The sequence below is a fragment of the Neophocaena asiaeorientalis genome, unplaced genomic scaffold (assembly GCF_003031525.2).
Source record: "Neophocaena asiaeorientalis asiaeorientalis breed wild unplaced genomic scaffold, Neophocaena_asiaeorientalis_V1.1 scaffold388, whole genome shotgun sequence".
Taxonomy (NCBI): Eukaryota; Metazoa; Chordata; class Mammalia; order Artiodactyla; family Phocoenidae; genus Neophocaena; species Neophocaena asiaeorientalis.
The window spans coordinates 2,621,907-2,643,544 of NW_020172738.1; the positions used below are offsets into that span (position 1 = coordinate 2,621,907).

At 37.5% G+C, this 21,638-nt stretch overlaps 1 protein-coding gene across 14 annotated transcripts in view; it reads left to right on the plus strand.

The window, feature by feature from the left end:
* Positions 1-21,638, plus strand: part of TRIP12 (thyroid hormone receptor interactor 12) — a 151,667-nt gene that overhangs the window by 83,935 nt on the left and 46,094 nt on the right. For all 14 annotated transcript variants that reach the window (XM_024740622.1, XM_024740624.1, XM_024740627.1 and 11 more), the window contains 9 exons: positions 1,435-1,518; positions 2,576-2,671; positions 12,947-13,095; positions 16,132-16,167; positions 16,249-16,344; positions 17,137-17,229; positions 17,422-17,583; positions 20,412-20,480; positions 20,571-20,736. In XM_024740622.1, coding sequence (XP_024596390.1) covers positions 1,435-1,518; positions 2,576-2,671; positions 12,947-13,095; positions 16,132-16,167; positions 16,249-16,344; positions 17,137-17,229; positions 17,422-17,583; positions 20,412-20,480; positions 20,571-20,736 — 951 coding nt within the window. The remainder of the gene's footprint in view (positions 1-1,434; positions 1,519-2,575; positions 2,672-12,946; positions 13,096-16,131; positions 16,168-16,248; positions 16,345-17,136; positions 17,230-17,421; positions 17,584-20,411; positions 20,481-20,570; positions 20,737-21,638) is intronic.

Sequence of the window (21,638 nt, forward strand, 5' to 3'; positions counted from 1 at the left end):
TATATATATATATATATAAGTACAGTTGTTATTTCCTTTTTTTCCATGAGAAGTGTGGATTTTGCTAAACTCCATTACTCCTTAATATTAGCATTTCTACTTAGCCTGTTACTCTAAACCACGGGGTTGCCAGCGTTTTCTGTGAAGGGCCAGATAATTGATGTTTTAGGCTTTATGCAGGCTCTGTTGGAACAACTCTGTGGTTGTAGCACAAAAGCAGCCACAGGTATGTAAGTGAATGAGTTTGCGTATGTTTTAACAAAATTTTATTTGCAAAGTGGTGTGCTGGACTGGATTTGGCCCGTGGGCCACAGTTTGCTGATTCCTGTTCTAAACCATACATTTTTCTACAAGTTTTTTAAAAATCCCGGTGAAATGTTAGAATACTTAAATGAGGGGTGAAGAAAAGTATTAAGAAAACAGAGTTGGTGGCTGGTGTATTTACATCTCTTTCTTCAGAAAAACTCTTTACATTCACATACGTGATCCATGTGCCTCTTTTAATAATGACAAAAATATTCTTCCTGCCTTGCATTCTGTCACCATCTGTCAAGTGGACAGGACTTAAGGTATTGTGGATGATGTGGTCATACACAGCTGAGAATCGTCTATGTACAAAAAATGCTTTAGGACTCAACAGACACTGAGAGGAGGGGACAGTAAAACTGCTAGTTTTATAGGAATATATTTTCATCTCCTGGTCAGATTTATAATATTGTAGAATCAGCCACTATTTACTTAGACTGAATTATCGATCAGGTTAGCATTTTGGGTAGTAGAATCCTTCTGAATCTGAACTCTTCATTCTGCATTTGTTTTGACGTGTTAGTTGCCCTGTCTTTTGTACTTCAGTGTTTTGCAGTCTTCTGTCAGTTGTAATGTGTTTCTTCAATGTTTTGTCCTGGAAATAAGAGAGCGTAATCTTTGCACAGTCTTGAAATGAAAGAAAACACGGCAAACGATCGTATCCAGACTATAGTCCAGGAATAAAGCAGACTGAAGAAGGCACACATCTACATGGAACATTTTCCCCAAATGTCAGTTTTGCTTTTCTGTTTGTGACTAATTGCCCATCTATTAAATATCACAATGGTTTTTTAGCAGTGTTATGTTTATGGACTTATGGTAGAGGAGTTCAGGATAAGACTCAATTCAGGAACAGTTTCAAAGACAGGAGGAAACTATGAAAACCATGTACGAGTGAAATGCAAAGCTTGTATATTATGCTTGTTTCTAATGTAGTTGAGCCATCTTCTTTCCATAAAACCTACATGATGAAGTCTAGAATAACAGCTGGTGTGCAGTGGGCAGACACGTTTGCCTTTATTCATTGTTGTCTGTAAAACTCTGCTTTTTCTTTTTTAAGATAAACCAGACATAATGAATTTAAATGTTCCTCTCCTAACCCTCGCCTTTCCCCCCCCCTCTTCGAAGCCTCTAGTTCTGTTGCAGGGGCTGTGGGCATGACCACTTCTGGGGAGAGTGAATCGGATGATTCCGAGATGGGACGATTGCAAGGTAAAGAGAGTTACTGAGCTTACAAGAAACTCGTCATGGGCTGCCTGTTACTACCATTCTTTGTTGAAGTTAATTCGGATAAGCTCTTAAAAGTATAATGTAGCAGTGCCCATACCTCCAAAAAAAGCTTTCTATGTAGTGGTGATTTGATGATTTGGAATTGGAAGATGATCCGTTTGGCTCTTCATCTTTACTGTTTAACTAGATAAAAATCTTATATAGTATATTTATTTTTTATGTTTAAAAATTTTTTTTCATTATGGTTGCATGTATAGCTAGTAATACATTAAGGGAGATATTGAACAAGGGGTAGCTTAATATGTTGTGCTCTGGTACCTAATGACATATTGCATCTAGTAGGATGCTTGATCAACTGTTTGAAAATGAATGTAGATTGTATACATAAACTCAAGGTATTATAATGTTGTAAGTGCTTTTAAAAAGCAGCTTTATATTATGTATACATTATTTACAAGTACATGGATATGTATTTTTATTATCTTCAGACAGCTGATTTATAGAATAGATCCCCAGTGTGAGGCTTACAAGAAACATTAATGAATCAGTTTCAGATTGCTTTTAAGTTCCTGGAGGAACTTATAGCAATCACTTTTTGACTAGAACTCTTATGAACAGTTTTTCTCACTTTTGGGAACTGAGAAAAATGATTTTTTTTCTATGTTTTTAGAGGATCTCATGATCAGTATCTGACTGGGAAATAATAGAGTGAAATAGCTAAGGTGCTTAACATAACTTCTTCAAAATAAATGTTTACTCTGGGTTTCTCTTGGACCATTTACATAGTCCCTGCTGGCACGGATATTTAATATCTCCATAAAACCTTAAGATGCCCTGGAGTAGACACATGGGTGTTGTAACTTATATTAATTATATTAATACATACAAGTGGTCTTGAAAAGTTTAATGTAACTTAAAGTTCAAAATGGAAAGTAATTGTTTAAGTCAATTATGTGATGAATCAGTTGTTCGAAACTTCTAGATAAGATCAGTTGTATTAACACTTCGACTACTCCTCCTGCCCTTCTTTTTTCCTTAGCTCTCTTAGAGGCCAGGGGTCTTCCTCCTCACCTGTTTGGTCCTCTTGGTCCTCGGATGTCACAACTTTTCCATAGAACAATTGGAAGCGGAGCTAGTAAGTGAATACTTTTAAATTTGTCCTCCCCTCAGAACGCTTAGTAATTAGTTGAGTGCTGTTTCTACTGTTTACCTATTCATGGAAGAGAGTTTTCACATAAGGAAGCTTTCATGAACGTTAACCTGTTTTAAAAAACAGAGTTTCTTCACATTCTTGCCTTAAATAATAGCAACTCTTCAAGATTTTCTCCTTTTATTTTTGATTACTGAACTGGAACCATTAGAAAACCCTCCAACGTTTACAACAAGATTGACCCTTCATTTTGTTTGTTTTTGAACTATAGAAGAGTGTAGGATCTCAGGTGATTACATTATTATAGCATCTGATTGCATGCTTTGCACAGATTTGTGTCTTGAGATTTTTATGGTATAATAAAATTTAACCCATTAGGCAGTTGATTATAAAATGAGCCTGAGAGGAAAGATTTCTCAGCAGAATTACCAGTAACTAGACTCATTTAATCAAATTAATATAACCCAGAGATCTTATCATATATGCTGGATATAAGAGTGATTGTTTAAGTCTCAGTTTGTAACTAAGAATATGATTTTGCATAATCACAAATTCAGTTAAATTCTGTCTGGTATAGAATATTACCTTTAGCTTCCTTAAGCAATAAAATTTACATTTAAGCATTTTTAAAAATTGAAGTATAGTTGATTTACAATGTTGTGTTAATTTCTGCTGTGCAGCAAAGTGACTCAGTTTTATATATATACACACACACACACACACATTCTTTTTTACTTCATCAATAATATTTCCATAGAATCAGTAGGCTATTTGCAGACTTCAGTCTTGATTAATTTCAAAATTTCTGAAGTGTTACCGAAGGTTGTTAACTCTGACCTTACAAATAAATTTGTACTTGTATAATTTTCCATTAAATAGTCTAAGTTTAAAAAAAAATAATGCAATGTGTGTACATGTGCTCATATTATGTGTACTTGTACTTGAGGATTTTAAGAAGCAGCGGGTATTTTATTTTTAATTTTTGAATTTTATTTTATTTTTTTATACAGCAGGTTCTTATTAGTTATGTACCGTTTTTCTAGGTTCCACATATATGCGTTAATACACGATATTTGTTTTTCTCCTTCTGATTGACTTCACTCTGTATGACAGTCTCTAGATCCATTCACGTCTCTACAAATGACCCCAATTTCGTTCCTCTTTATGGCTGAGTAATATTCCATTGTATATATCTACCACATCTTCTTTATCCATTCGTCTGTCAGTGGGCATTTAGGTTGCTTCCATGACCTGGCTATTGTAAATAGTGCTGCAATGAACATTGGGGTGCATGTGTTTCTTTGAATTATGGTTTTCTCTGGGTATATGCCCAGTAGTGGGATCGCTGGGTCATACGGTAATTCTATTTTTTGGTTTTTTTTTTTTTGTTTTTATTTGCGGTACGTGGGCCTCTCACTGTTGCGGCCTCTCCAGTTGCGGAGCACAGGCTCCAGACGCGCAGGCTCAGCGGCCATGGCTCACAGGCCCAGCCGCTCTGTGGCATGTGGGATCATCCCGGACCGGGGCACGAACGCGTGTCCCCTGCATCGGCAGGTGGACTCTCAACCATTGCGCCACCAGGGAAGCCCTATTTTTCATTTTTTAAGGAACCTCCATACTGTTCTCCATAGCGACTGTATCAATTTACATTCCCACCAACAGTGCCAGAGGGTTCCCTTTTCCCCACACCCTCTCCAGCATTTGTTGTTCGTAGATTTTCTGATGATGCCCATTCTGACTGGTGTGAGGTGATACCTCATTGTAGTTTTGATTTGCATTTCTCTAATAACTAGTGATGTTGAGCACCTTTTCATGTGCTTCTTGGCCATTTGTATGTCTTCTTTGGAGAAATGTCTATTTAGGTCTTCTGCCCATTTTTGGATTGGGTTGTTTGTTTTTTTAATATTGAGCTTCATGAGCTGTTTATATTTTTGGAGATGAATCCTTTGTCCGTTGATTCGTTTGCAAATATTTTCTCCCATTCTGAGGCAGCTGGTATTTTTGTTTTTGTTTTGTTTTGCTTTGCTTTTGCTGCCCTGATACTCATCTCTCAAATAACATAGCCTCCTGCAAAGTTCTCGAGAACCCTTGAGTATGCATTTTTATTCAGTGTTGTTTATTAGGCACTGGGATATACAGAGTCATGGATAGGATAATAAGCAGAGTTGTTTCCCACGTGGAAGCTTCCCTGTTAGAGAGTGACCCTGGCAATAAACAATTACTATGTAGTAAAATTTCAGGTCGTGTCAATGCAGTGAAGGAAAACAAAGCAGAGTTAGGAAGGCGTTTGTTGGTGTGATTAGGCTGGTTAAAGAAACCTTTTCTGAGGTGATTTTGTGGAGAACAAAATGGAGTGAGAAAACCAGCTCTGCAGGGATCTGAGGGAAAAAGGAAGTGCAAGGCCGCAGGTGGAAATGAGTTTGGCATGCTCATGAGACAGCAGGAGGTGCCTATGGAAAGTGAAAGGAGAGTGGTAGAAGATGAAATCTGAGAGGTGTAGGTGCTTGCCAGGTCATGTTGGACCTTTGCAGCAGGCCAGCAGCAAGTGTGGGATTTAAACTAAGGGTAATCAGGATTTATCTGTATTATGAAAAAGATCAAGCATACACAAAAGTTGAGAGTATTATTAGTAGTATAATAACATCCATGAACCCATCAACAATTATCGATCCACGTGACCTGACCATTGTTTCATTTATATCCTCGGTTCTCCCCACTCCCAAGTTTATTTTTTTAACTTTTGCCATTTGCATATATTTGAATTTATATCTGTAAAAATAAGGACATAACCACAGTACTGTCTAAAAAAGTTTATATTAAGAAAATCCTTAGTAAGTATCTAGAATTCAAATGTTCCAGTCCTCACATAAATATTTTAAAAACTTTAATTTAACTGATGGCAAAGTATAGATCATATTTTTAATGTGTGTACTTTTTTATTTTTTAAGAGAAATTTGATTTCATTTATTTTTCCACTTCATTTATTTTGGGGGAGAAGGCTGGGAAGAAAAATTGTTTCAGAGCTACCCAAGAATATTAGCATTAAACATCGGAAATCCATATTAAGGCTTGACTATTGCACATGAAATGAGTATAAACGATAGACTAGAACCAGAGTAGAAAACAGTGACACACCCCCATGCCCATGACCCAGCTTCAGCAGTGCCTGCTTCATGGCCAGTCTGTCTTTACACCCACCAACATCCCTCCTCTTGTATTAATTTGAAATGAATCCCAGACATTATATAATTTTATCTATAAACATTTCATCATGTAGCTCAAGATAATGTCCCTTAAAACACACATACACATGCATGCGTACATCCACATTACTATTATTATATCTGAAGAAGAAACCAGTAATTCCTTATTGATAGATACCCATTCAGTCAGATTTCCATTGCTCAAATGGAAAAGTTAAAAAAAAAAAAAAAGTAAACTTCTTGTTAAACAGGTAGTTGGATCTAGAGGCTTTTTCACGTTCAAGTTTGGTTCTTTATTTTCTTCCTCTGGTGAGGAAAGACTATGCAAAAGTGGTAGTGATTTCTAGTATTAGGAAGCCCACAAAGTCTAGACAACAGGGATTAAAAAGGAAAGCATTTCATATCTAATGATCAGTCTTCATTTATTCGAAGTAAAAGAAGTAATTTAGTTGAAATATATAAAGAATATCTCTCCCTTCTATTTGGTTACCCAGGAGAATAGTTGGTACAGGAAAAACATTTCCTACCCTTTATTTACCAGTTTTGCATCCTTCAAAGTGCTGTTGTTTTTGTTTTAAGTATCATTGTCAATTGGGTTGAGATGTGTTTTAGCCATTTCATTGATTTTCACTGATGATGAAATTGTCTAGTCATCATCTGATCTTTCTGATGTGATCTCAGTAGTTTTTGATGCCCTCTTTGCTTTCTGATGAGCCAAGTTGAACACCCCCTACCCCACCAACCTGAAATCAGGCATTGCCTCAGAGAGCCCTGGTTTTCTTTATAGGAAATGATATTTAGATTCCACAGTCTGGGCTGTTGGCGTATTTGCTACTGGGTTGATAATTGTTGTTAGAAACTTTTAATGGACAAAAGTAGGAAATAATTGTATTTAATCTTTTAAGATTAAAAATCATGAGTTCATACTGATACTGCCAATTCACATTCAGGGCTGCAGGGGTTTTATTTATCTTGTATCTTTCCCTCGTGCCAAAAGTTTCAGTTCCCAGTGATACTTATTTGCTTTATCCTACAGTACAAAATTCCAACCTAACACCAAAAATAGTATTATTGAGAAAATTTTAATTTTGTAATAGTTCTTTTTTTGTTCTTGGGATATATCTCACTTTGTGGTCATTTTTTTGTGTTTTAGAGTCACTTGAAATAATTCTTTACATTCATGCCACCAGGCTGGTTTAGCACATTTGCTTTATTTTGCTTTTAATTTTTAGGGATTGACTTTAAAATGTAGTCTTGCTTTTATAATTTGTTATATTTACATGGTTCCTGAAGTCAAATCTACAAATTTTTAAAAGTCTTATCTTTTGCTATCCCTTTAGCCTGTTTTCCTCCTCCCACACAAATAACCTTTGTAAGTTTGTGGCCTGTCCTTTTGTTATTTATTTAAGAAAACAAAAACAAATCCGTATTATCTACTTCACACACACTGACTTTCTTAGATAAGAGTAGTAAATTTTACATACTTTGCCTTGCTTTTAACAGTATGTTTTGGTGTTCACTTATCATGGCTGCTGTGCGCGTCACGCACATGCTCAGAGAGAGAGAGAGAAAGAGAGATTCCCCATTCCTTTTGTAAAGCTGCCACAGTGCTGCAGTGTGTGAATGTACAGTTTATTTTGCCAGTCTCCTGTTAGACATTTGGGTTATTTCCAGTCTTGGTTGTGTTGCAGTGAAATACAGCTTTCCTGTTTTTACCTGTGTTATCTTCAGGATAGATTTCTAGAAGGGAGATTGCTGTGTAAAGGGTAAATGTGTACAACATTTTGGCAGATGTTGTAAATCAGCCTCTTTTGGAGATTATAATGCGTATCCTTGGCTTATCATGTATAGCCTACCATATCGTAATACGTTATCATATCCCAAACAGTGCAACCACCTTACAGCAATTTAACTCTTTTTCTCCTGCCATCCTTTATGCTGTTATTTAGTTTTACTTACACACGTGCTATAAACACAATAAGACAATTGTTGTTTTAGAACATCCATATTCTTTTATTTTTGCCCACATATATACCATTTCCAGTGTTCTTAATTCTTTCCTGAAGTCCCTTTCTTCTATCAGGATTGTTTCCCTTCAGCCTAAAGAACTTTTTTTATACAGTGAGTGACTGCTAGTAATGATTTCTCTCTGCTTTTGTTGGAGAAATCCTTGATTTGCCTTAATTTTTTTTTTAACATCTTTATTGGAGTGGAATTGCTTTACAGTGTTGCGTTAGTTTCTGCTGTATAACAGAGTGAATCAGCTATACGTATACATATATCCCCATATCCCCTCCCTCCTGCGTCTCCCTCCCACCCTCCCTATCCCACCCCTCTAGGTGGTCACAAAGCACCGAGCTGTTGTCCCTGTCAGCTTATGTCCCTGTGCTATGCGGCTGCTTCCCACTAGCTAGCTATTTTACATTTGGTAGTGTGTATATGTCAATGCCACTCTCACTTCCTCCCAAGTCCATTCTCTATGTCTGCGTCTTTGTTCCTGTTCTGCCCCTAGGTTCTTCAGAACCATTTCTTTTTTAAAGATTCCATATATATGTGTTATGCCTTAATTTTTAAAAGGTAATTTCCCCAGGTATAAAATCTCATATTAGTACTTTGTAGTGCTCTTCTGGTTTCCATAGTTTCTGTTTAAAAGTCTTACTGTTACCCTTCCAAGGCAGTTCTTTTCTCCCAGCTTCTTTTAAGATTTGCTTTTTCAAACCATTATTAATTTTTAATAATTTGACTATATTAAGCCTGTGTGACATTTTCTTTCATTTTTAATTTGCTCAGGTTCCACCGAGCCTTTGAATCTCTGAGTTGATAACTTTCATCAGCTTTGGAAGATTGTTGGCCGTTATGTCTTCATATGTTGTTTCACTTATCTTATCATCTCTTCAGATATTCTCCTTCCTGAGCTTCTGGGAGTATCAAGATTGTACATGTTCAGACTTTGGACTTGATCTACCATGTCTCTCTAGCTCTGTTTTTGTTTTTGTTTTTCCCAGGTTTTTCTTTTCCCCCCAGTTTGAAAACTTTCTGTTGACCGTATTTCAAATTCACTAATTCTTTTTTCTGCTGTCTTCTTCAGTATTTGGTTAAACTCATCAATGAATTTTAAATTTCAGATACTCTGTTTTCCAGTTCTAGACAGTTCTTTGATTTTTAAAAATAGATTCCAATTCTCTGTTGAAATTCTTTTTTTTCCTTTAAATTTATTTTTTATTTATTTATTTATTTATTTATTTATTTATTTATTTATTTATTTATTTATTTATTTATTTATTTATGGCTGCGTTGGGTCTTCGTTGCTGCGCGAGGGCTTTCTCTAGTTGCCGTGAGCAGGGGCTACTCCTTGTTGCGGTGCACGGGCTTCTCATTGAGGTGGTTTCTCTTGTTGCAGAGCACGGACTCTAGGTGTGCGGGCTCAGTAGTTGTGGCACGTGGGCTTGCGTGCCACGCAAGTTGCAGCTTGCGTTCTCTAGAACACAGGCTCAGCAGTTGTGGCGCACAGGCCTAGTTGCTCTGCGGCATGTGGGATCTTCCTGGACCAGGGATTGAACCTGTGTCCCCTGCATTGGTAGGTAGATTCTTAACCACTGCACCGCCAGGGAAGTCCCACTGTTGAAATTCTTTACATTCTTACCCATTTTGTCCATCCACGCTTATATTTTCAATTTATTAATCATAGTTATAGAATACTTACTTTATAATTTCTAGGGGTGTTAGTCTGCTTCTATTGTCTTTTTTCCTCTTTTGATTGTTAGTCACATATTCCTCTGCCTCTTCATATGTCTGATCATTGATTATGTGAACGGAAGAGACCCCAAGTGATGTTTTCTACCAGTTAGTGTTTTCTCTTTTTCTGTGTTAAAGGGTCAGAAGCTGATCCCTTTGCTCTAGTCAGGGCTTTAGCTTGTTTTGACCAAGTTATTTTTTTATGACTCATTTCACCTCTAGCTCATCCGTGTTTCTCTGTTGTGACCCTACCAGGGTTTTTTTGTGTGTTTGTTTTTGTTTGTTTTGAATTTGGCTGCACTGTGCGGCTTGTGGGATCTTAGTTCCCCAACCAGGGATTGAACCCAGGCCCTCGGCAGAGGAAGCTCATAGTCCTAACCACTGGACCACCAGGGAACCGTTTCCCAGGGTTTTTTTTGACTGAGAACCTTGCAAGTCTGTCTGCTTAAACTTTCTATTCTTTATGCAGTTTCACAGTGTAGCAGATGTCTGAAGGCAGGGCACTGGCTGTGTATGAGTCAGGCCTCCTTCCTCTGTGGGGATTTTGTCCTCTGAGCACCCTGAGACTGCAGGAGTTTTCACTGTGTCTTACCAAAACTTCTGACTCAACCCCCAGCCCTCTTCACAGCCTCGGAACTCAGCAAATGTCCAGTGGGGTCGATTCGATTGAACACATCAGCCTCCTGTGATGCCCTGAAAGGCTGTGGGTTCTCTTTCTCTCTGTATCAGCAGTTGGCAAACTACTGCCCAAGGGCCAAATCGGCCTCCTCTTTGTTTTGATATAGCCTGTGAACTAACAGTGATGTTTACTTTTTAAATGGCTGAAAAAGTTTAAAAATTGTTTTGTGACTTGAAAATTAAATGAAATTCAATTTTCAGTGTCTGAAAATGCAGTTTGATTGGAATATAGCCATGCTCGGATCATGTACTGGCTGTGTGTGCTTTTGTGCCACAGTGCCAGGGTCGAGTAGTGGCAGCAGTGACCTTGTGGTCTGCAGAACCCAAAATATTTACTCTCTGGCTCTTTGTAGAAGATGTTTGCCTACCAACCCCTGATGTATGATAGTGGTTTTCAGAGTGTGGCCTGTAAATTCCAAGCTGGTTCCTGAGATCCTTACATTGAATTCATAAGGCCAAGACTGATAATAACTACTAAGGTCTTTCCTTTTCTACTTTGTTCATGTTTGAACTAAAAGTGCAAAAGCTGTTGTGGGTGTAAAACTGCTGGTGCCTTAATTAGAGTCAAGGCAGTGGCACCAGACTACTGGGAGGTATTTTAATTTTCAGTGTCACATGGTCCTAGTAAAAAGCTCCATGTTTACATAAGGATGCGCTTCCAAAACACAGTCATTAATTTTGTCTTTACTAACGCATCCATGTCTTTTAAATAGTCTTTGTGGCAGAGTAGGCCCGTTTTTCCACACGCTTAGTCTCTCGTAAGCTAGTTTCTCGGCTTGGAAGAGGGAGCAGGGGTGAGCGCACAGCTCTCTCATTCAGCCTTGCGCTCAGGCCGTTTGCAACGACAGCAGCAAAACAGTGCTACTCGCCACGGTATCTTGTTTCTGTTGTTTTGGAAAATTGTGATCTTTTTCACAAGTTTTTGTTTAATATGTAATGCCTTAACCAAGTATTTCAAAATGTTTCTCTTTTAGTTCCAGACACATTTTATAAATAACAGTAGATCTAAACCACACACACGGGGTCTCGGTAATTTTCAGGAGTGTAAAATTACCCTTAAATCCAAAACTGACTGATCTGTATGAGGTGGTTTCTCTTCACATGTCAGAGGAAAATAATGGCAGTGACTTTTTGTTGTCATTTGGCCTAAGGTCCTTTTAGGGACATCCCAGAAGTCCAGTGGTATTCCTGGTGATTTGTTTGAGCATGCTGAAATGATCCATGCGCTTCGACTTGCCAGCCTCAGTGTTGATAGAGCATCCAACGACTTGCGTCAGTTTTTCCTATTTTTGGTGGTTGTTATTAGGGTATACTCTGTTTGAACTATTTCATTCTTTAAAAACAAATCTAGAAGCAGCTGAAGATTCTTTTGTTTTCATAGTTACTTTCCCTTCATTTTGTTCTTCCTTCCACATTATTTCAACCCCAAAATGTTAAGCCTGCCCTAACTGGAACTGATAGTATTTAGTTTGAAAACTTTAAAGATGCTGTCCCTTTGAACTTGAATGTCTTGCAGTGTATTTTTGGACAGACTCTTAATTATGGTAAAGGGAGTTAGGCAGTGATAGTTATGCAGTTCATTAGCCACAGCCTTAAGTAATAGAGAAAACAGACCTTCTCAGGATTATTGTGTATCCCTTTGAAAGGTTTATGCCCTCCCAGAAGATCATTGATGCTTCATAGGGAAAAAATTTTTTTGATGTTCATATGAATTCCACATTCATTGACAGTTTCCAAACATATATCATTTCTAAGCATTTCAGTACTTAATGGAAAAAATCCAAATAATACAAACAATAAACTGAAGGTCTCAGAAGGGAAAGGACTTGAAAGTAATCTCAGGTATAAGTTTATACGCATTAATGGAGTTGATCATGGTTACAAGAAGGAGGGTGTCCAGGAAAATTTGAAACACATTTGTAGACTTTATTTTTGAGTGTCTTACTCGGTTTATTGATAACTTATTTATTGTGGTAGTTGAGCCTTAGCGTTTTTCAAATGTTTGGGCGATGGAATTGACCCTTAAAAGTAGAAGTACTCTAAAGCACTCTGATAGCAGCATCTGCACATGAAATGAGAGGAGGTGAAAAGGCCAGTCTTTTGCTGTTTTTAGAAAATATTTCATTCTTTTCATTCCCTTTTGTTAGATGCATTGTTCTGTTTGTCTATTTCCTTGCCCTTTTCACTGTTACTTGGATTCCATTTATTCTGATGGAGGTATTTAGAGGTATATAACATTTCCTTTGATGCCTGGGCATCATTGTATGCCAGGTTTTTATTATTGCAGAAGGCCTTTTGCTCACTAGATATACATATCTTTGAAAGCATGTATGTTAAAGGTAGCAGTTCATATTAGTCTTATGGATATTAATTTTTGTTTCAGCTGTTAAATACCAATCAACTTCTCTCATTTAAAAAGATAAAAGAGAAAAATGTAAATAACTGTGACATTACTTTAAATTAACTGGATTTACTCTGCCATAGTTACATCTTGGATAATCAGCAGCCTGTCTTAACACTGGTATAGACCTAGCCTTTAATTGGGATCCAAAGAAGAAAAGCAGCCAGCATGTAAAGTCACACTTAACACCTAGTAATAATGTTAAGTGTTTAAAAATAATGATTTTCTTTTTTCCATATGAAGGTTCTAAGGCCCAGCAGCTTCTGCAAGGACTGCAAGCAAGCGATGAAAGCCAGCAACTCCAGGCAGTTATTGAGATGTGTCAGTTATTGGTCATGGGAAATGAGGAGACACTGGGAGGGTTTCCTGTCAAGAGTGTAGTTCCAGCTTTGGTAAGAGAGTCTTCCCCTCATTTTATCCCAGTCATCCTCTGAATGCTGCCCATATTTTTTCTTTTTTACTAAAAAACATTATTGTCGTTAAGAATTTTAAAATAGGATAGAACTAAGAGATAGTAGAGTGTGGCTTAGTGCTTTTATTTCATGCTTTATAGAGATTGTGCGTGACTGTTAATGATGAATGAGTAAAATTTCTAAACCATTTCTTTTTTTTTATAAATTTATTTTTTATTTTTATTTTATTTTTGGCTGCGCTGGGTCTTCGTTGCTGTGCACAGGCTTTCTGTAGTTTTGGCGAGCGGGGGCTGCTCTTCGTTGCAGTGCACGGGCTTCTCCTTGCGGTGGCTTCTCCTGTTGCAGAGCACGGGCTCTAGGCGCACAGGCTTCAGTAGTTGTGGCACGTGGGCTCAGTAGTTGTGGCACACGGGCTCAGTTGCTCCACAGCATGTGGGATCTTCCCGGACCAGGGCTCGAACCTGTGTCCCCTGCATTGGCAGGCGGGTTCTTAACCACAGTGCCACCAGGGAAACCCTAAACCATTTCTTGATGAATAGTTATGCTATCTTTGATACTTCAGTGACTACGTGGTTTTAAATTTTAAGTTGTTAGCCCCATCAGGTGATACCTTGACGTACTATGCCAAAACTTATATGCTTTTTTCTTTTAAACTGGTGATTCACAGGACAGTAACAAGCGGCTCACTTGTGGGTTCTCTTTGTGGGCCATCAAGGTTTCATGCTTGATAGCAGTGTGCATGGCAGAGCAGTCAAGCCAGAACACTACATGGATCCTCCAGCTAAAAAAAAAGGTTTTATGTTGAGCAAAAACAAAAGAAACAAAACAGTACTCAACAATAGAATAACAATTTTTTAAATCTTAATGATTTTTCAACACAGTTGTGAGTTGATATTTAGAGTTTATTAATATCTTAATCGCTTAAGCTTTTTAATGTGAAAACAACAGGAAGAGAAATTGCCATTGCTAAATGTAGGCCCTTGAGCATAATACATCTTTCAGATAGTGGCTTGGTAATTTTCTCAATGCTAGATTAAAGAAATAGGCTGTAATTTAAGAGTAAAATTAAGTCTGAATGAAATAGTAACAAAAGACTAACATAAGCATGAATATACATTCATAGTGTATTTTACTTTGGAAGCTAAATGTCATTCAAGTCTTTGTTTACACATCTAGTAAAGTTGACAAAAATGAAACTGTGATTGGAGTATCAGATTGTCTCATTTGATCACATTATCACATTACGGAGAGAACTGAGTGAAGACCAGTCAAATACAAGATGACATAGTCTTTATTCGGCCTGTTCTTATTTGTTGGATGGCTCTGCTCTGGCAGGAAGTGATAAAGGATAGAGCAGTCTCTTTACCTTCTGCCATGCAGACCTCCTGGTAACAAAAGCTAGCTCTCAAGTCTTACCAGTTCCACTCTACAGGTTCGTGTATTAATTTTTTAATGTTTCATGAAAGCAGTATTAGCCTTTGTACTCTGACATTTACCTATGTTTATATTCATGCTCAAATTATTGATTTCTTCAATAGCTGGCTTTTATGACCTGAATTAAACTTCCTTGTTTGTTTTTGTTCATTTAAAAATAAATAGTAACAAAGGACTAGGTTTACCATGTACTTATCTCTGTTAAACTGCAGTTTTTATTGGTTAAATAAAGAAGTTGTTAAATCTAGGCAGAAACATTAGCATAATCCAATTTTCTTAATTTGCTGGTGGTATTGATTAGATTTAAGTACTTGGCAGACCTGCACAAGTCAGCTCATGCTGTTAATAATGAATTGTCCAGATTTATCTTTCATCACAGTTGAATATTATAAATATATATCCATCAATCACCATACACCTGTGTGACCATAAACGGTCATTTTTGGTGAAGAATCTGTTTACAGCAGTTCTTCCCAAATGTGGTATTACAAGGTTCATGCCACCTTAAAGAATTGGAGAACTTACTACTTTTTCTGTTAGCATAACAACCACTTTAATTTAGAGTAGGTGTTTTATAAGTGACTGATTTGTAGGTGATTTGAGACAGAGTGTGCACGCTTGTGCATGTGTGTGTGTGTTTATGTTGTGTGTTTAACAAAAACAGTTATCAGGATCTCTGGTGTATAGATATATTTTACCAAGCATAATTCAGAGCTGAGAAGACATTCATATTAAATGAATATTGCATTAGGATATCTGATGTCTGACGTACATTTAATTGAAAGGTACTTTACAGCTTAAATTCAATGCATTTAAAATTTCCATTGAACTAGAAGACAATGAATGATTGTCTCTTTCCCCAGGTAGGAAATTTCTTTGGTTAGCTTTGGCTGCTTCAGGAAGATGGAGTGTATATCTGTAGTAGTTTTGCATCCCCTCCTTTGAAAAACATGGTTAAAATCTGCTTAAGGTGTTTCCCACAAGAAAAACTAAAATAAAATCAGATGTTTAGACTAACTCGTGCATCTGTAAAATAATTAGATTACTTTGAGTTTTAATTAGCGCATAATTCATTTTTGATGTGATCAATATCGTGTTTAAATCCTATACTGCTGTGTACTTTACAGCTGAGTTAAATGGTGCTTCGCTCAACTTTTAGAGAAGCTGATTTACAAGAGTTTAAGCTATGATATTGAATCTGTACTGATAGTTGTTAATTTAACAAATGTCAGTGCATTGCTGGTCTGTTTACTTATGTATAGAACTTATTGACACCTGTTAAGCCCTCAGTGACACGTTAATGAGCTTCTGAATGGGGGAATAGAGGCACCAGGAGGGTTGGTTGTAAGCAGCAGGCAGGCTTTGCATTTGACCTGGATCATTGATGATTATTCCAAGTCAGTGCTTCAGTGTATGTGTCATGCCCTCCTAAGCATAATCATTTCTTGTGTATGCATGCTAGGTTTTAACTTGATATTATTTTTGTATGGTAATATTCTTGGATCATATAGTTCTATTTCAGTTGAAGTAGAAGAAATACTTCTAGGACTTCTAATACTTTGTTATAATCTTTTTAAACAGATAACATTACTGCAGATGGAGCATAATTTTGATATTGTAAGTATGTACTGTGTTTTTAAAAACCACTCCAAATTTAAATTTTGAGTTTTTATTGAGTAAAAATGACTTCTTTTCTAGATGAACCATGCTTGTCGAGCCTTAACATACATGATGGAAGCACTTCCTCGATCATCTGCTGTTGTAGTAGATGCAATTCCTGTCTTTTTAGAAAAGGTAATCCTACTTTTGCCCAACTTGTTCGAAAGCAGGCATAGGGGAATCAAGTTGAGAACTCTTGACTGTTGAATTCTAAAGTAGTATATCAAATTGTGAGGCCACATTAAAAGACATTTTTTAGCATCCATTATCTAACTAAAGTATATTTTTTAACCAAGGTTCCAGAAAAATGTTTTACGTCTAGCAGAGCGGCAGTTTAAAGTTGACGCTAATAAAGCATTTGTAAAATCAACCCAGTATTATAATTTTTTAATAATAGCAATTACTGCCTTAGTAGAAATCTTTCAGAGAACTTAAAGCACTTGATTAAAAATAATCTCATTATTTCTAGAAAACATCCCGGTGAGGTTGATAGCTATTTATACCCTCATTTTACAGCTGAGAAGGCTGAGACAAAGTGCCTTGCTCAGGGTCATAGCACAGTAAAATTTGCATTATCTGATAACTTTGGAATATGGTATAAAGTTTAAAACTTGATTTTTAAAATTTGTTGTCTAAACCAACCTGTTTATTTTAAATATGAAGATTTAAAGTTATATAATTGAATTTAGTTTATTCTCTATGTGAAACATATTTTTCAATATCTTTAAAGTAGTTGGAAGGAAAAGAAAAGTATTGCCAGTATGTTTGGCTTAAGCGCATAAATCGCTGGTTTCCTATGGTGGGTTTCAGGTTAGAGGCAGTATAGATTGATGGAAATTAGAGAAGGTGTTGTTTATTCATGCAAAGATGAGCAACGAGTAAAAAACTTGAATGATAACCTTAAGTTTCCTTTGTATATGTTCCCAGCTGCAGGTTATTCAGTGTATTGACGTGGCAGAGCAGGCCTTGACGGCCTTGGAGATGTTATCACGGAGACACAGTAAAGCCATTCTACAGGCGGTGAGTGTTACTGAAGGACTATATTTCATTTAATGTTGGATTTTAGATCCACATTTGTATTAGTTCCTAGATTGCAGTCTCTGTAAGGTACACATGCTGTTTCCAAGTGATGTGCTAGACTTTTAGTAGGCTTTTTTTTTTAATTGCTGATAAAAGGGTATTTCTTGGCTTTAACAGTTTCCTGTATTTTAGGGTGGCTTGGCAGACTGCTTGCTGTATCTAGAGTTCTTCAGCATAAACGCCCAACGGAATGCACTAGCAATTGCGGCCAATTGCTGCCAGAGTATCACACCAGATGAATTTCATTTTGTGGCAGATTCCCTCCCATTGCTAACCCAAAGGCTAACCCACCAGGTAAAACATGAACCTATTTTATGTATCATAAAACGTTTGTATTACATTTTTTTAAATGCTGATTTCAACTAGGGCCTTAAATCTTCCAACTGGATATGTAACTTGGAAATGTTCTGATCTGTGTTTTTTCCTGTTACCTAGTCATGTACTCTATATTAGGTTATTTTATGAAATTTCAGTGGATTTACCCAAATGAACAGTACTTCTTCGTTTATGATATCTTCAACTATTTTGACTTCAGGGGTAAATTTATTATTTCAGCAAACACTGAGTGTTTCCTATGTAATATGATCAGAATTTCCTTTTAGAAAGATCACCGTTTCCTGAAAGGTATTGGGTTAGGCAGGCAAGACTAGGAGGGTATGGGTTAAGATCAGAAGAGAGATGAGACTATGTATGTGCCAGATAGAAATGAAATAAGAAATGCAGACTGCAGCTGTCTGGGGTTGGAGAAGAACAGGAGCAATTAGTAGATGGAATCAGTGGGCCTGGTGTTGCAGTATGAGAAGCAGAGCTTATAGAGCCCCCGGTGGAGGACAGTTCATGAGTTAAGCTTCGAGATTTTAGAGAAATTGAATATTCTTGTAATGTTTCAAAGTGTTGTTATTGCTAAAGAGCTTTTTAGAGATCTGACTTTTAAGTCACCTTTACAAAGTGTGCTTAAAATCTTCTTGGGGAAAATTGGGTACATAAGATATACAGGCATACCTCGGAGATACCGTGGGTTCAGTTCTGACCACTGCAGTAAAGCGAAATATCACAATAAAGCAAGTCACAAGAATTTTTTGGCTTCCCAGTGCGTATGAAAGTTCTTTTTACACGGTAATGTAGTCGCCCCAATCCCCACGCGACAGACCGGTAGTGGTGGCCTGTGGCCTGTTAGGAACTGGGCCGCACAGCAGGAGGTGAGCAGCGGGGGAGTGAGCGAAGCGTCATCTGTATTTACAGCCGCTCCCCATGGCTCGCAGCACCACCTGAGCTCCGCCTCCTGTCAGATCAGCGGTGGCGTTAGATTCTCATAGGACCGTGAACTGTGCATGCGAGCGATCTAGATCACGCGCTCCTTATGAGAATTCAGGGCCTGTTGACCTGAGGTGGAGCTGAGTCGGTCCCATCACCCCCAGGTGGAACCATGTAGTTGCAGGAAAACGAGCTCAGGGCTCCCACTGCTTCTGCGTTATGGTGAGTTGTATAATGATTTCATTACATATCACAGTGTGACAATAACAGAAAGAAAGTGCGCAGTAAGTGTAATGAGCTTGAATCATCCCGAAACCCCCCCCCCCCCCAAATCTGTGGGAAATTGTCTTCCATGAGACTGCTCCCTGGTGCCAGAAAGGTTGGGGACCGCTGATGCAGTCTATTCACAGTAGCATTGTGTCTAAGAAAAAAAGTACATGCCTTAATTAAGAAATCCTTCATTGTTAAAAAATGCTAACCATTATTTGATCTGTCAGGGACTCGTAACCTTTTTGCTGGTGGAGGGGGAGAGGGTTTAAAATGTTGGGAGAGGGCTTCCCTGGTGGCGCAGTGGCAGAGAGTCCGCCTGCCGATGCAGGGGACGCGGGTTCGTGCCCCGGTCCGGGAGGATCCCACATGCCGCGGAGCGGCTGGGCCCGTGAGCCATGGCCGCTGGGCCTGCGCGTCTGGAGCCTGTGCTCCGCAACCGGAGAGGCCACAGCAGTGAGAGGCCCGCGTACCGCAAAAAAAAAAAAAATGTTGGGAGAATTACCACAATGTAATACAGAGACAGGAAGTGAGGGAGTGCTGTTGGACAAATAGTGCCAACAGACTTGCTGGGTGCAGGGCTTCCACACACCTTCAATTTGTCAAAAATGCAGTATCTGCGAAGTGCACTAAAGGGAAGCACAATAAAATGAGGTATACCTATATTAAATAAGGTGTTTACATAAGATAGGTGAAATAATATTGATTATTGAATCACTGGAGGATTTTGCTTCTAAGATGATCAAGACACAAGTAGTGCCAATCATTTTTTATTTATTTTAAAAAACTTAGCAGGCTGAGATAACCTTTACTTTATGGGGGCTAGAAATGTTCTCTAGTTAGGTGTGAGTTTACCTTATTTTGGAAGTATGGCCCAAGAATCAGAGAAGTTAAATAATGGGTCCTGTTGTTGTAGCATTCTTTCTAGACTTAAATCATGACAGCAAAGGTGTAGGACTTCTATAATACCAGAATTACTTTCATTTTTACACAGCTAAGCCTAGTTTTTACATCTGAAGCCCATTTATCAATTAGAAAAAAACGAAGTCTATCAAACTATACCATAAATTGTTCTTTCTTTTCTTATGAGAGTTATTCCAAATGTTTTCTCATTAAGATCAGTCTAATAGTATTTAGATTGTTTTCATAATGATAGAGCAAATCTGTATCAGGTTTTTCTTATTATCAGTAAACCTCTGGCTCACACACATACTTAACTACTTACAACTTTTTAGTGAATGCATGTTTTAAGCACTTCTACTTGTAAGGCTTTTTAGAATGGTAGGATGTTTATTTTTTCTTTATTATAGTTTTTGTTTAGGTATTGAAATTATAGAAGTACAAAAGTTGTTCCCTTTCTTTGTATTTGCTTTTTATATGTTGGGTTCTTAATGGAGGAGAGAGGTTCTATCAGTATGATTCCCTTTGCTTTGAAATCATGACATTACTGATGGTTTGCTTATTAGGGCCACAGCAGTTTCAAAGCTCATATCTAGTTAAGCAAGTCTTGAAGAATTTGGGGTTAGGAAGAGGATAAGGGAGTGACGTACGACAGTGAAAATGTTTTATATTAACAAACTTTATTTTCCTTTATTAAAAAGGACAAAAAGTCAGTAGAAAGCACTTGCCTTTGTTTTGCACGTCTAGTGGACAACTTTCAACATGAGGAGGTAAGCGTTTAGTCTTCGTTGGTATTTTCATGAAGTTGTTAAATTGCTGCCTCATGAAGTAACAGTTTTTTCTTTCTTGTGTTTGTGAAGAATTTACTCCAGCAGGTTGCCTCCAAAGATCTGCTAACAAACGTTCAACAACTATTGGTAGTAACTCCACCAATTCTAAGTTCTGGGATGTTTATAATGGTGGTTCGCATGTTTTCTTTGATGTGTTCCAACTGTCCCACTTTAGCTGTTCAACTTATGAAGCAAAGTAAGTGCTATTTTATTATTCTGTTTTATACGGGAAAAACAGCTTGTGTTTGTGTGTGTGCGTGAGTTTAATCTCTGTTAATAAGTAAAGTCAACATAAGCAAGTAGAAATGGCTAATATCACAGGCCCTGGATAGTAAAGGAAGAAAAATGTTAATATGTAATAAATTTGTGTTGTGACAATATAGTAATGCTGCCTACATACAATTTTTAAAGTATATAATATATTAAAATTTTACCCTTGGTGTAGGGCTAAAGACCCAAAGTCATTGCTTTCTGTACAATATCAGTTAAGTAATGATGCTTCATTAGGAGAATTCTGAGTTTTATGTTACCAGTAACTGCTTCCCTTTTGCTTATAGGTAGTCCTTTTTTCCCACATTAGATTTTCCAGCAGTTTATGATCCCAGAATGCTTTCTTCCCTCGAAGTGCTGGAACTTATTTACACAGATGAATGTCTCTGATCTTTGCTACTTTAATATTTCTAAGCCTTTCCCAAACTTACATGTGCAGGGTATCGAGTTTTATTGCACTGCCATTGCCATTGCCCATCACTCTCTTAAACCTTAAATTTCACAAGTTAATGTCAGATTGTTGTGATTATTGCTGGTAGAGCGTTGATCACTTTTTTATGAAGCACCTATCATTGTGGTTAATTTCATGTCCATACTTCTAATCTCTGAGGACGTTACCTTGGGAGTCAGTGATGACACTCACTGACAAAATAGTTTTTGTCCCACCACTTCAAACGGTATATTAAGTGGTATAAGAGGACCTTTTTGGGGGCGGATGGGGGGGGGGACTCAGTTTTGTATTTCACATTACTTATGAATTTTAGCACATGGCACAGAATTTTGTAGAAAAATAGTGTTGCTGAGGTGCTTTATTGAAGAAATTCCTCT